Source organism: Amphiprion ocellaris, chromosome 4 (genome assembly GCF_022539595.1).
Source record: "Amphiprion ocellaris isolate individual 3 ecotype Okinawa chromosome 4, ASM2253959v1, whole genome shotgun sequence".
In the NCBI taxonomy this organism is placed as follows: Eukaryota; Metazoa; Chordata; class Actinopteri; family Pomacentridae; genus Amphiprion; species Amphiprion ocellaris.
Genome location: NC_072769.1, coordinates 40,615,290 through 40,629,915, shown reverse-complemented (window position 1 = coordinate 40,629,915; position 14,626 = coordinate 40,615,290). Strand labels below are relative to the sequence as shown.

At 40.9% G+C, this 14,626-nt stretch overlaps 1 protein-coding gene across 16 annotated transcripts in view; it reads left to right on the top strand.

Moving 5' to 3' along the window:
• The window catches only part of cacna1ab (calcium channel, voltage-dependent, P/Q type, alpha 1A subunit, b), a 111,451-nt gene that overhangs the window by 91,098 nt on the left and 5,727 nt on the right, over nt 1-14,626 (top strand). For 5 of the 16 annotated variants that reach the window (XM_055009954.1, XM_055009952.1, XM_055009953.1 and 2 more), the window contains exons 41-46: nt 598-719; nt 1,350-1,485; nt 3,038-3,151; nt 6,055-6,072; nt 6,751-6,786; nt 14,054-14,255. In XM_055009954.1, the coding sequence (XP_054865929.1) occupies nt 598-719; nt 1,350-1,485; nt 3,038-3,151; nt 6,055-6,072; nt 6,751-6,786; nt 14,054-14,255 (628 nt within the window). The remainder of the gene's footprint in view (nt 1-597; nt 720-1,349; nt 1,486-3,037; nt 3,152-6,054; nt 6,073-6,750; nt 6,787-14,053; nt 14,256-14,626) is intronic. The other 11 variants (XM_055009964.1, XM_055009966.1, XM_055009955.1 and 8 more) reach the window with 6 other exon arrangements.

Here is a 14,626-nt window from a genome sequence, read left to right as displayed (position 1 = left end):
ATGTCAGGGCTGTAGCAGTCATGAACCGCCATCAACAAGCCACTCCTGAGAGGACTCTATTATAAAGGATCCTCTGACCTGTCCGATGGAAACAGAAGTTGCTTTTTTATACAACTGGTTCAGGGTCAGATGTCGTGTTACCATAAAATGGCATGTTATTCAGAAAATCTTGGCAGATAAAAGATTACACAAATTGTCAAAATGTGGTTTTTGTGTAAAATGTCTCTTTTGTGATGTGTTCCGTTAGTAATCTGGTCCAAGACTTGTGATTTAACAGCAATCGTATCTCAAATTCCTAAGGTAGAAGTTCCCCTCTGACACAGATCTGAGATCAGCTTTACTCCCCTGTGCATGTTGGAGAATGCCAACAGACCTTAAAGTCAGTAATCTGTCTTTAAATAAGAGTTCAGGGTGGCAAGCAGACTCCAGATCAGTGGTCATGCAGGGAACTTTACCTTGGATACCCACAGCCATGTGCTTGCTGATGGTGCCCCCGTGTGGATGCATGCTGCGAGTGCATCCTGTGTTTGTGTCCTGTGTCTGCCCCCTGAGTGTGCCTGATGCAAGCCTGCAGGCCATGTCGTGTATCTCACACAGAACCGACCGCCATTAATGTTTCAGCGCATGAAGCCGCCCTCTGAGGGAGGGGGCACGGATGTCCAGGGGGGGCAGGGCCAGAACGGCCTCCCCAGCACCCAGCCGGACAACATGAACAGCATGTGAGTAGACTGGAGACTCATGGCAACCTATGTGAAATACTGAAATACTTGAAACAGTAGATTTGACACCGTTAAATTTCTAGCAGAGTACAGTACCTGTGTGTATATATTGTACATGTACTCACCTGTGCACACTGTACAGTTTTTTGATTTTACCACCTTAGCAGATTTGCAGGGAAATTTGGTTCTTTCAAAAGACTGTATTTTAAACACAGCATTTGCAATCATGTTGGATGATAAATAGTAAATTTGACTTGTTAAAAGTCACTACAGAATGAGGTTGTGTCGCCTCCCACCAGCTCATCGTCAGTTCCTCAACAGAAATGTAATAGTCAAGCGAAATTCGCTGGATTTTGGTAGATTTTTTTTCTCAATGTTCTTAAGAAAATATTACAAGTTTTCCTGATATATATGGAATCACTGTAGCTATTTTTGCTCATTTTTTGGAAGATTTTTACTCATTTTTTGAAAATATTTACAAGAATTTTCTTGCCGAATTTGGGGAATTTTTGAAAATACAACCTGATTTGTAATCCTGCTTGTGTGTGTGTGTGTGTGTGTGTGTGTGTGTGTGTGTGTGTGTGTGTGTGTGTGTGTGTGTGTGTGTGTGTGTGTGTGTGTGTGCGCCAGACCTCCTGAGGGTGGCATGACTGAGAGCCAGTCGTGGATGACAACCAAAGCCCAGGAAATGTTCCAAAAGACGGGTAACTGGAGCCCTGACAGACCCTACCCTGATGACCCCCACGACAACCGCCACAACCCCCAGGTATGATGAGCCCGTGCACACGTTTCGTCACCGTGGTGACACATCAGTCCAAATGCAACTAGTCCATCTGCTGAGGCAGATGCGCTGGTTACACGTCGGTCTTGTGACAATAGATGGGTCTAATTAGCCAGAAGTAATACAGATGCTGATGGGAAACACTGCTCAGGATTCCTGCTGTTGCAATACATGTATTAAAAAGCTCTCTAAAGCATCACACTCACTACACATTAACTACACCTAAACTTATGTTATTCATGTAATCGGACAGTAATCAATGGGGGGAAACTGCAAGCACTGTTAGTAGTGTATCACTGCAGTTAGTGACTAACACTATTACTAACCATTTCATGTGAATTTAAGATGGAAAACTTAATTAAATTAAGTTCAGCAACTGACTTTAGATGTGTTTCATTTACTGAAATAAAACTAAACCTGTAAAAAAAACATAAAAGAACAGCTTTTCCTCCAAAAATAAAGACAAACTAATGCCAGTGTTCCAAGGTGAGTAGCTGAATGAAAAGTGAACCTCCAGATTTTCTTTGCCTTTTCAGCTGTTTTATTTGGAAATATCTTTTCTGATTTAACCACACAATCAGTTTAATGGGCATCTCAGGGAAGGACCTGTTAAAAACATGAGAAATTACCAGACCAGAATTCAGTTTTACTGAACTCCACCGCAGTGGTCCTTTCGAGTGTCCTTGTGGTTAAAACAAACTATTAGTCCTTAATCCAGTCCATCACTCCTGGCATCAGGTTCTCAACAACTTCCAATAAATGAATCTCTACTTTTCAGGATTTGAAGTGCTGGATGTAGCCACCATCTCTCCAGCAGACAAGACTGCTGTGTGTCTCTGTCCTCTTTTCTTTTTTCAGACCTATTTCTCTTTCTCTTTTGCTTCAGTCCTCGTTTCCTGTATTCTCTCAGTCTAATCATCCTCCGATTCCTTGAGTTTTTCTGTTCACTCTCCAATTTCCTCCTGAGTCAGTGGCTTGGAGTTGAGGATGTGTTTTGTGATGTACACCTTTTCCTTTTCACTGCCTCTTACTTTCGCTTGTCTGTTGGGACATCCCCACTCCCCAGTGCCTCATCTCTCTATTGAATCCCATGACAAATGTACAAAAAAGAAATATGGATTTGAAACTGTGCTATGTACTCTGAAGAAAGATATTTCCTGCCCCAGTTTTGGACCCATGTGTTGGCACAAAATGTTCCAGTGAAGCAGTGTATTCAAATAAGCTTTTCCCCATTGGTCAAGGTTTGGATTTGTGTCACAATCCAGAATGACAGAACAGAATTATATATTAACCCACAATCAGATCATACGCAATGTGGTCTTATTACTCATCAACAGACAAAATCTAATCAATACCCACGTCATCTCAATGTTCATGCTCATTTTACAAATGAGCATGTGAACAAAGGTTGCAACAATGAATTTATGCAACTTGTTGTTGCATAAATGAGAAGAAAATTGTGGCTGAGCCCACGCCCTGTCAGAGTCCACTCCCTGAGCAGACAGTGGTCACGCCCCCCTCTCATTGTGTTTTACAGACGGTAGAGATGAGGGAGATGGGGCGGGACGGGTACTCCGACACTGAGCCCTATCACCCAATGGATGGGCATGGGCGGACCCTCTCCATGCCCCGCCTCTCGGCAGACAACCAAGTGAGCACCTTCATCCCACCACCACCCACTGTTACTCTCCATCGTTATACCTGTCAGCTGTAATGATGGCTGAAGTGAGTTGAACAAGTCTCTCCTTGCATCCTGAAACTATGAGTCTGAAATTGGCCAAAAACCTTTTTCCAAAAGCAAAAATATTGTATATTTACAGATTTTTCCAAATTATTTTTTCTGTGTATACATAATCAATAACAATCAATTAGTATGAAATACACATATACAAAACAATATTCTATTTGTTTTTAGTATTTCTTTGTCTTAAACACAAATGTATTATATTAGGGATGTCCCAATCAAGTTTTTTTTCTTTTTGCCCCAAATCCCATCTGAGTCACTTAATATCTAGTATCGGCCAAGTTCCAGTCCAGTACCACTTCCTAGATATAAAAGCATTTCTTCAGTGTTAACTTTAACTGCTTGACACCAATTGTCTCAAATTTGCATCACACCACTTTCATTCAGACTGCAGGTAGCGTATCCATTCCCCCAATGCCGGTTTTTACATATTCAATACGTACCTCGGAACCATTTGCAAGCACTGGTTTCTGGTAGGACCAGTCAGAGTGGGACCTAATTATTATATATCTGTTATTATCATTATATATCTGTTCTATGTGTAATAGATAAATTAACAATCTCCACTTATTTTAGCATCAGCTGGAAAGCCAATACACAAAAAAAAATGTTTTTATATAATTGTAAATAAATTCAGGCATCAAGGGGTTCAGTGTTTAAGATCAGCCAGCATTTATTGGGACAGCTTTCCTAAATTGTATTGGCATAAGTAATATGGTCACCTTGGCAGCACATATCATGTGTCTGTTGACAAAAAAAGCATCATACGTACAGGGCAAATGCTCATAGTTTCTGATAGATACTGATCAAAAAACAGCTTGACTGGCCCAAATTCCCATCTTTTAGATTGGATTTTGACATCCCTACGTTACCCCTATTTACCATAGTACTACTAACTGGTTATATTGCTGTGCTTCACAGATGTATGTATTAGTAGTGGTACTATATATATGTATATATATATATATATATATATATATATATATATATATATATATATATATATATATATACACACACATATATATACATATATGTATATATGTATGTATGTAGGATTTATTTAGCATTTGTTTATTTAGCATACATTTAAACTAACATTTTTTGAAGAAAAAAGTGAAGGAGACTTATGTAAATTCACTTCGCTGTCTGGTTTCCCAGTTTGTCTTCCCTCCATCCCTCCCTCCCTGCCTCCCCCACTCCTCCAGCAGCTGGCCCACCTCTGCTCAGCTCTTCTTCTGCTGGCAACAGAGCAGTGTGCAACATGGGTCTGAAGGCTGGATAAGTGATCTAGATATGTATATACATATATATCTAGAAGATCTATATGTACAGAACAGCTGCTCCCTTCCCTATCCTGTCCCCCACTCCATTTCCATCAAATCCTTGGTGTGTCTGTCCTGTGTGAACTGTGGCTAGAGTTGCTGTCACTCTTCAGCAAAGAAAATGAGAAAATACGACCAACTCATTAGGAGCTTCCATCTGTGTTTCTGCATATTTAAAGTCGAACAAAATGCACCGTGGACAAAATGAGCAACTCCAACACAAAAGTAACAGTTACCTGAAGTGTAGGTTGCCACTTCATTACTTTGTGAACTAGGTTGACTTGTTTGATCTTAGAAGGTCAAATGTACCACTGTACTGAACAAGATGACTGAAACTGCGTGCATGCATGTGGGTGTGTGACAGAGAGGCAAAGAGAGATGTGGGAGGAGTTTATTAACTGCCAGACTATTGATTTAGTACAAAAGAAATTCAGTTAATCTGCAACACACATTTTTGTGAGAGTGTGCAGGGACAGATTTGAGTAAAACAAGCTTCACACACAGTATCTGAACTAATAAACTAGGAACTAAGGAACTAGTACAATAAACCTACACATGGTATTAGTCATTTAAAGACGTTTTCCATGCTGGACTGGTAGACTCCATTATTTTGAAGCCTCTGGCTACAGTTATACACACTCTCACAAGCACATTCATGCACATGAGCATGGCCATACCCCAACACAGCGCTGCATCACGTCATGTTGCTCTCACTTTGGTATGTTGGTCACTTCATCAGGTGTTTCTGTATGAGCATTAAGAGTAAACAGAGGAGAGCAAATAAGATGGCTGTGGAGAAAAACAGAAGTGTGAAGAGAAGGTGTCAGTTTAATTTACTGTAATTTGTAGTGTTTTAAGTTTGTAACATACTTTAGGAAAGAAACATCAACGGTTAATTCTGTAGATAGTAATATTTTAATTTAGCTAGCGTGGACAGTCTAAAATCAAGATATTAATCTGATTTCAAATTAAGGCTGACAATTACAACTCTGCTGCCAAACTGTAGTTGCAATTTATAAGTGATAAGCTGGAATACAGAATCAATTGCTCTTCAAGTACAGAATACAGCCTAGATTTAGCTAAAGTTGCAAACTTTGTCTTTTCTTTTTAAGTGAAAGGTCATTTACTCCTCTTTCTGTTTGGGCAGGTGCCAACCATTTGGTACTTCATGCTCATTTAAAAAAAAACACTCTGACCCAATTCCTGGAAAATGCAGTGCAACATTTAGAGTAAATGCAATCAGATTTCAAATAATCAGATGCACTTTTACAATAAGACAGTAACTCAAAATGACAAAAGGCAGGTTGTCATCTGTGTGTGTGTGTGTGTGTGTGTGTGTGTGTGTGTGTGTGTGTGTGTGTGTGTGTGTGTGTGTGTGTGTGTGTGCGTGTGCGTGTGCGTGTGCGTGTGCGCGTTGCGTAAACAGTATTCGTGCGTGTCTGTACACTGTTACTTACTGTCTTCTAACACTGCTCTGCCTTACAGAGAGCTCATGCTGTTTCGGTAAGTGTGTGTATGAGTGTGTGTGGATGCACATGTGTCTTATATTGTCCTCTGTGCTCTCTGGCTCACTGGCACACACACTTTGCTCTTACGTGTGCATGCTGGCCTTCTTTAAATTAACTGACTTCTCTCTGTCTTTCTCCTGTCTCTACGTCCCTCTTCTCCCTTGTCACTTTTTTTTTTTTTTTACATTTTTACCTCCTTTTTCCTAATTTTTCCCTTTACTTTTGTCATCATTCTCATCCCCCTTTAACTGTTTTAACTCTCCCAAATGTGTTCAATTAAACTAATCTCCTGCCCATCCTTCCATATCTCTGTCTTTGTTTCTTTGTTTCTTATTCCTTGATTTGTTTGTATTTCTTTCTCTGTCCTTTGCCTCTTCTCTTTTGGTCCTGGTGGCTATGCTGCATCGGGCCTTTGCTGTGTGTGTGTGTGTGTGTGTGTGTGTGTGTGTGTGTGTGTGTGTGTGTGTGTGTGTGTGTGTGTGTGTGTGTGTGTGTGTGTGTGTGTGTGTGTGTGTGTGTGTGTGTGTGTGTGTGTGTGTCTGTCTGTCTGTCTGTCTGTGTGTGTGTGTGTGTGTGTGTGTGTGTGTGTGTGTGTGTGTGTGTGTGTGTGTGTGTGTGTGTGTGTTACACTGCTCTGCTCTACGTATCATCTCTGTGTTTGCCTGCTCTGCAGCGGAGACGACACAGGCCTCGCGGAAATAACCTCAGTGTATGTACCTCTCTCTCTCTTCCTGTCTCTCTGTCTCTGTCCCTTCTAGCTCGGTTCTTCTGTCTCTCTGTCTCTGTCCCTTCTAGCTCGGTTCTTCTGTCTCTCTGTCTCTGTCCCTTCTAGCTCGGTTCTTCTGTCTCTCTGTCAGTCAGCTGTCAAACTGGATCTGGCTAAAACTGTCCTTTGCTGGTTGTTTTGCCCATCCTTGGGTTCCATATGGGCTTAAACTGGAGTGGGACAGGTCAGGTGGTGTTATTTGAGCTGTCGTTAAATAAAGTAGGAGTTATTTATTAAATGCTGTTCGTCTGTGTCAGTTCAGACAGAATTCAGGACATATGGCTTGCCGTACTTGCCACACATCAAATTCTACCGATGTACGAGGCCTCAAAAATTGGTGCAATGTCGACAAAAGACTGTTTTAGTAAGAAATATGGGCACATTAATTACAAATTTTACTTATGTTGGAACCATTCAATCATTCAGATCTGCTGCAAATGATTTGTCCGTATCCTCCCAAAACTTCTGGAGATATTGAACATATAAAATCAGGGGTAGACCGATCAGCGACCTGGCCAATTATCAGTGGCGATATTTGGCTTTGTTTTCTCTGCCTAGTTATTGGTATTGGGCAGTGGAGCTGCCTCTGTCTGTCTGTAGCCAGTCTGTGATCTGAGCACAGTCTATCTAACAGAGACATAAACCACAAAAAAAAAAAATGACCAGGAAACACAAGCTGTCCCCACAAACCAAAAAATTAGCTTCTTTAACAGTGGCCATAGCTATGCTAATCCTGAAACAGTGTCTGGAAAACAATAACTAAATAATGCTGTAAGATACAGGCCTTAGTGGGCCATGAAAATGATGTAACAGAGAAAGATGAACAAAACAGAGAAGAAAACAGTTCAGTCTTAATCAGTCGATCTGACAGTAAACTGAGGAGCGTTTCCTAGCATCCTGTAATGTCCTGACATCATCTGTCCTGTCGTTAGCGTACATATTCAGCTATAGTAATCCTTATTAATTATGACGCCTAGTTATGAATGAAAGATTTCCTGCTATCACACGCTGTTAAAATATAACATTTAATGTAATATAGTTCTAAATGTTGCTCACCAGTTTTTTTCTGATTACCATTTCCAGCTTTACTATAGAAAAAAAACATATAGGTCGATCCCTGCATATTAGGCCTCCAATGTAAGATATTGATAAAAATACGATCATTTTCAGGCATGACATCATATGAAAGTCTCCAAATTCTGCCAGAATGTTTTTTTGAAAATGTAGTTTTTTTGTCCCAAAGAGCAGAAACTGAGACGTTGCAGCAGCAAGTGAAGTATTGGATCAAAATGGCTAATATGGTTTTATGTAAACATGAAAAAAAATTCCATTTCCTGTGCACAGGGTTTCTGCGGGGCACCAAAAAGCATTAATAGTCATTAGGTTGATTTTGCGAAAATTAAGGCCTTAAATGGCATTAAAAATCATTAAATTTGATTCTCAGTGGCATTAAAAATTCTTTCTGCAGTTTTCATGAAAAATATTTGATAATATATAATAATAATAATATTATATATGATTATAGACTGCAATTCGCCAGATATTTGCATCCGTGTAAACATGCAGAACCATTGCGATAACTGTTCCGGCTGGTTGGGCACAGTTGCCAAAAACTGCATGTTTGGAAAGCGGCCGGCAGGCTGGACCAGGTTTAGGAGAGCTGGGAAATGGGAAAATGCATATTCCAGCAAAAATGGCTAGAAACGTGGAATTCAGAGAATAACTACAGCACGTTGGTGGTAAAGACGGAGAAGAATTTTGCAGTGCTTGAAAAAAAAAAGCTTGGTGCAATGGGTGTCAACGCCATGAAATCTCACATGCAGTCTGACGGCCACAGATCGGCTGTGAGAGGCAGACAGCTGTTAACTGTGGATAGTCACTTTCCTGTGACCAACAGCGTAACGTCTTCAGCATCTACTTCGACCACCACAAACAGCACAACTGTAGCTGTAGTGACCACTGTTCTCACCGCTACCGTCGGAAAATCAAGCAGTCTTCGGGCATCTTTTGGGTTGAATGCAGCGCTGCAGGTGAAGGTGCTGATATCTGAACACTGCTGTCAGCACCACTCATATGCATCCAATGAAAGCATTTCCGAACTGTTCCAGGCAGTGTTTCCGGATTCAGAAATAGTGAAATGTAGGGACAGTTTTCATAGAAAAATCATCTTTTACAAAAAAAACAAACCTGTGTAATTTTTCTTGAATTCACGGTCATGGCATGAAATTTTTTACAGTATAGCATTAAAATGGCATTAAAAAGCATTACATCTAACTGGCTGATATCCGCAGAAACCCTGTGTGCATTTCTGTACCTTTAAAAAGATGTCTTTATCAGTTGTGTCGATGCAGTGAAACCCACCCACCTGGTACTCCAAACTCTTTCAATCAACCGTGACCCAACTCTCACCATTCAGATCTACTTTGACGACCTCTCCCCTTTTCTATCTCCTTATTTTGTCAGTTTTTGCCCAAACTGCCAAATCTGTCTGTCTTTCTCTCCTCTCCCCCTTTCTATCTTCCTCTCCTGTGTTTGCTTGTGTTGAGGTCGCTCTGCTCTCCATTGTTTGCTCTCTGTGGCAACTTTCCCAGGAGTTGCGCTCGTATGCAGTGTCTGTGTGTTTTCCTGTGTGTGTGTGTGCATTACATGTGCCTTTGAATCTGTTGCATCACTGCAGACCGGGTCAACAGAGTATGACGAAAGCATGGACTGCCCTGATATGCGACTGTTTGCCTGTACTGGGGATTGGCAGTGCACCGGCATGTCGTTAGTCATGCATGGCATGGCAGAGTCTCTCGGTGGATGTGCCAACAGGGGGAAGCGTCGTTCAATAGCTTGAAAGGTGGAATAAAAGATGGACAAAGGCAGAGTGTGGTGTTCATAAAATGGCCGTGTTATGTTCAACACTTCTGTCTGTCTTGAGTTGGATGACATTATTCTTGGTAGCTTTTTGATCCCTACGTTACAACTCGAGATGTTTTGTGGAAATAGATTCAGCCAAAGACAGAGTCAGAGACAGGGTGTGCCTCCAAATATGGTTATTTGTAATGTATAAAATTGGTAAAAGTTGTGGTACTAACAGTTGTATTCTAACATCTGTCTCTCAAAGTTCAATATTTAACTTTTTTTGTGTTTTGCCTTGTTTTCGTCTCTTCAGTTACTCATGTTCTTGTATTCGATGTACTATAAAATACAATAGAAAATATAAAGTGAAACATTAGACACTATTTCTCTACTCACAGCAAAGAATGGTGACCGAAGCTTAAGCTTGATTAATATTTCTGTACTGAAGCTATGCCACCCTACTCCTCCTCGGAAACACTTGAAATTTTTCAGTGTGGTGATGCATAGATAGTTAAAGGGGAGAAGAAAGCTGCGTGAAAAGCACAGCTAATAGCACGCTTAAACATCAGTCTACATCCAGACTATTGTGACACAAACACATTGATTTGCACAAAGATAATAGTATCCTGCCAGCATTGTCTTATGCCATTTTTTTCTTTTCATAGGTTGACCAATCCATGTATGGACTCAGACTATTACAAAGTCTTCTTTCTTAGGATTTCTTTCGCTCAATCTCCAACATGAACCTGCTCCTATTAGCATTTTGTTAGAAACACCAGTGTCCACCACACACCTAAATGGTCACATGTAGGCCACTTCTGTTGACTATACTGAGCCTCTGTGTAGATTCAATTTAGAAGTATAAATCAAGCTTTAAACAGGCTGGTTTTGCCCCTGTTAGTGGGCAAATAATGCAACACAGAATAAAACATTTTTTAAAAAATCTCACTAACATCTCAGTTTTTTTCTTTTTTTTTTTTTTTTTTTTTTTTTAAGATTACAATCCGAGAAATCATTTCTTGTTTTCACAAAACGTATTGCTGTGAAATACTATTACGTCCCCACTTGTTTTTAGTACAAGTGTTGAAACGAAACATGTAAAATAGACATGTAGAAAGCCCATGTCTTTCAAGTGTGCGTGTGTGGAAGCATATTCAGTGTATGCACATGTTTAGTCCTGCCGGCTACCTCGAGGACATGCATGGCTTTTGTTAGGCTACTCAGAAAGTGTACAGACTGCAGTCTGTGTGGTGCAGCCCCTCCCAGGATGGTGAACCCTCTTGTATTTGTTGTTGTCCAGCCTGCTGCTTGCAGACTGATGTGTGCTTGATCAGTAGGGTGATGTGAAGCTTTGTGGGGGTTCTCAGTGTCAGCGGGGTCATATCCTGGTCAGAAGAGTCTGACTATGAACCCATCAAGAAAATCACTCAGGACACGTTCCAGTATAAGTATTGTATGCTAAACTGAAGCAGGAGCCAGTTGCTTTGCAAGAGTTGCTGTGATTTGTTCTGTTTATGTGTCAGCAACATCTTTGAATCGTTCTGATGCAGCAACAGTCATATGCAGTATATAAACTGTGCACCACGCTACTGTAAAATACCCTCAAAAAACACATTTCTGTTCTCATGTCACACAGACAAGTTAACAATTTTTATCATTCGGGCCGAGTTCACTGATGGTAATTCTGGTTTTGAACCTGATTTTGATATTTCTATCCAAACCCTCACTGTTCATTGAAGCCTTGCCCCTAAACAACTTTAAAAGGATTGTAGAATAGCATTGTAGGATTTTCCTGTTGGGTTCTTGCAAAGCTTTTGACCAGGCTCTGAGGTTGTGGAATTGTAGGTTGTCTTATCCATTTGGTATCCATATTTGATTTACATCATACCCTGGAAACCCTATGAATGTATTTAAATGCAGTCTTTGGAAAGAAAAGAATGCTTAAATTTGGCATTGTTTTTAACTAACAGGGCAGCATAAATGTAAATTAGAAAGAAGAGGCCTTGATGTTTCGTTCATTCACTTTTATTGACATTGTCCTTCCTATATAGGTATAATGATCAGAACTAAGACCAGCAAAGAGCTTCATATTATTAAGGCCTGTGTTACAATTTCTGCATCTGCGAGAAGGCAAGGATCCTTGTAAATTTCGTCATTTTGTCATCCCCTTAAGTATGCGAGATTTCGTGCAGACCCCTCCACACATGCATCCTTTGACAGTCCACACAACGATTACGCTACAAGGGCAGTAGTGCACATGCTTTGCACTGCCGTACGTGCACAAAATACATAGATACAATCTTCTGGAATAGAGACCTTCACCTGGCTTCAGCAGACCAGAAAAGTAGTAAAATATCAACAGTTATGTCTCCAAATTCTTGCGAGGTTTCAAGCGAACCCCTCTGCAGATGTTAGAATGCATCCCAAAATGTGTGCCTGCCCAGATTTTCCACATCAGAAGTGCACCAATAAACGGCACTCAAACCAAATGATGGTTATGAAGAGATTGAATCTTCGTCATCCATACCTCTACAATTCATAATTATTACTGTGGCCGATGTTTGGCATTTTTCTGATTATCAGCGTTGGTATTTTTATCGACTGATTGTTGCTAAATTAAATGTGCTACTTCAGGTCTGATGCTGCCTCCTCTCCGTGTCCGTCGTCGCTCTGTGGTCTCAGAAGTGTCTCTGAAGCTGAGACTGCAGAAACTGAACAGAAAACACAAGCCATTGCCACAAACCAGGAAGTCAGCTTCTGTCACAGTGGCTAATGCTAAAGTTAGAAGGTAACCATAAGTTACCCTGAAACAGAGTCTGGAAAACAATAAATAATAATGCTTTAAGATATGGACCTTAGTGGACAATTGAAGTGACAGAACAGTGGAACATTAAGAAAACCAATAAGAACAGCAGATGTTCTGATGAATCCCAGTCAATCCCACATAAACAGGAGAGCTTCCTCATTTAATCTCTCCCTTTTCTATCTTACATATTCAGTTAAAGTCACCCTTATTTTTGAAGAAGCCTAGTTATGAATGACAAGGTCTCTGCTATCACATGCTGTTAAAGCCGTACCTTTAATGTATATATTGGCTCCAAATATGAGCTATTGGCCTTTCTTGTTCACCAATAATCGACCCTGAAGAACCCATACTGATCGATCCCCACTGTGGAGATGCTTTAATTTGTGAATACTTTTTATCAGCAGTATAGGAGATTCTTAGTTGTCCATAAATGCTGTGATATGTCTGCCCACTGTGCTCAGCACCCCTCATAAATAGTCACATTAGTGTGGTACTGCAGCATAATCTGCGTGTCTGCTGTCCACTGTCAAAACCATGAATCAGCCTTTTAGTGGTGCATCTCAGACACAATATTAATAGATTTTAAAGCCAGGCAGCTCGAGTATGGCACTTTAAAACAAACTACTCTTCACTGGAAGTTATCTAAAATATTACAATTATTATGAAAAGTATCAGTAAACTTGTTTTTAAATCACTAGTGCCAGTAATGTGGAGCACTTAGCTTTGTTCTTTGCAGTTCTGATGATATATAGCCAACAACCTTGGCATAGACACCAGTCTGACCTTCCAACCAGAGTATGATGTAAATGAAAGATGTTGAATCCAGCAGGCTCTTCTGCCTTGTGCATGGGAGGCATGGTCTTCATGCTTGTTCTCTGTCTCTCTGCCCCTGTCTTTTCTCACTGTCAGTTCGCTGTTTATCTCTCTGTCTGTTTTATTCGTTCCTGCTTTAGTAAAGAAGCATGATATCACATGCCATGACATACTTACCAAAGGTTTGTTAGTTAGAGATTCCTGGTGCTATGGGTCACCTATATGAATGCCAGTACCACTGGCCAGTATGTGATTTAAGATGGTTCGAATACTACTTGGAAAACGTTTTAGTAATTTTAGATCAGATGAGTGGAGGTCACCAAACAGGACAATACAAGAGCCAAACATTCGTATTGTCAAGGCAAAATGCAAACCTTTACAGTCTGAGTTGTCCTAGTGTGCTAAACCACCACCAACCTTAGTCAGGAGTTATTTGGTGCTGTTGCTTGACTCAAGTGTGTCGTTCAGTCATTCAGCACTCACATCCACACAACAATGTACAACCTGACAGACATCTAACCAGCTCTGTGCTGTTATACACTCAGTAACAGTCGGTACAGTGAAGTCCATCAGTCAGGATGCATAAAACTCACTGTTCTCCTTTCCTTCTTTCTTTCTTTGTCTCTTCCCCACTACTGTTTGTCTCTTCTTGTCTGTTCATCTCATCACTTCCTCTCCTACCTTGTGCTCTGCTTATCTTTCCCTCTCCCCTCTCTGTATTTCCTTCTTTTTCCTTCATCCTCACAGACCATCACTGACACCAGTCCAATGCATCGCTCCACCTCCAGCCTGGTCCACGGGCGCTCAGGCCGGGGCGTGAGGCTGGATGACTACTCTCTGGAGAGGGTGGTGTCTGAGGAGGGGAGACATGGAGGAGGACGAAGGCACAGGGAAAGAAGTCACCGCACCTCCCAGCGCTCCCTGACCAGATACACCGACGCAGACACAGGTGAGTCAGCCATTCTCTACTTTTACCGCCCAGCTTGCATCGGACCAGCAGTTGAAAATCTTAAAGGTTTACAGCTGAACTTCCTTAAGTGTTGTTCTGTTTACTTACTTAATGTCATTCATCTCAGTTTGAGAGTAGTTTGATTATTGGTCTGTTTCACTTTGGACCAGAGTGCAATCTGAACAAAAGTTGGTTGATGGCTCGTATTTACATGCTGTTGTTGAAATGAGCATGTAACATTGCATAATATACACAACTTAACCCTTTAAATCCCACAGGAGTGGCACCGCTCCCATTTTACGAGCGCTCTTTAAATTACCGTAACTCCTCAACCGTTTGCGCGAGAGACAAAATTCAAACAGTTCCTAAAA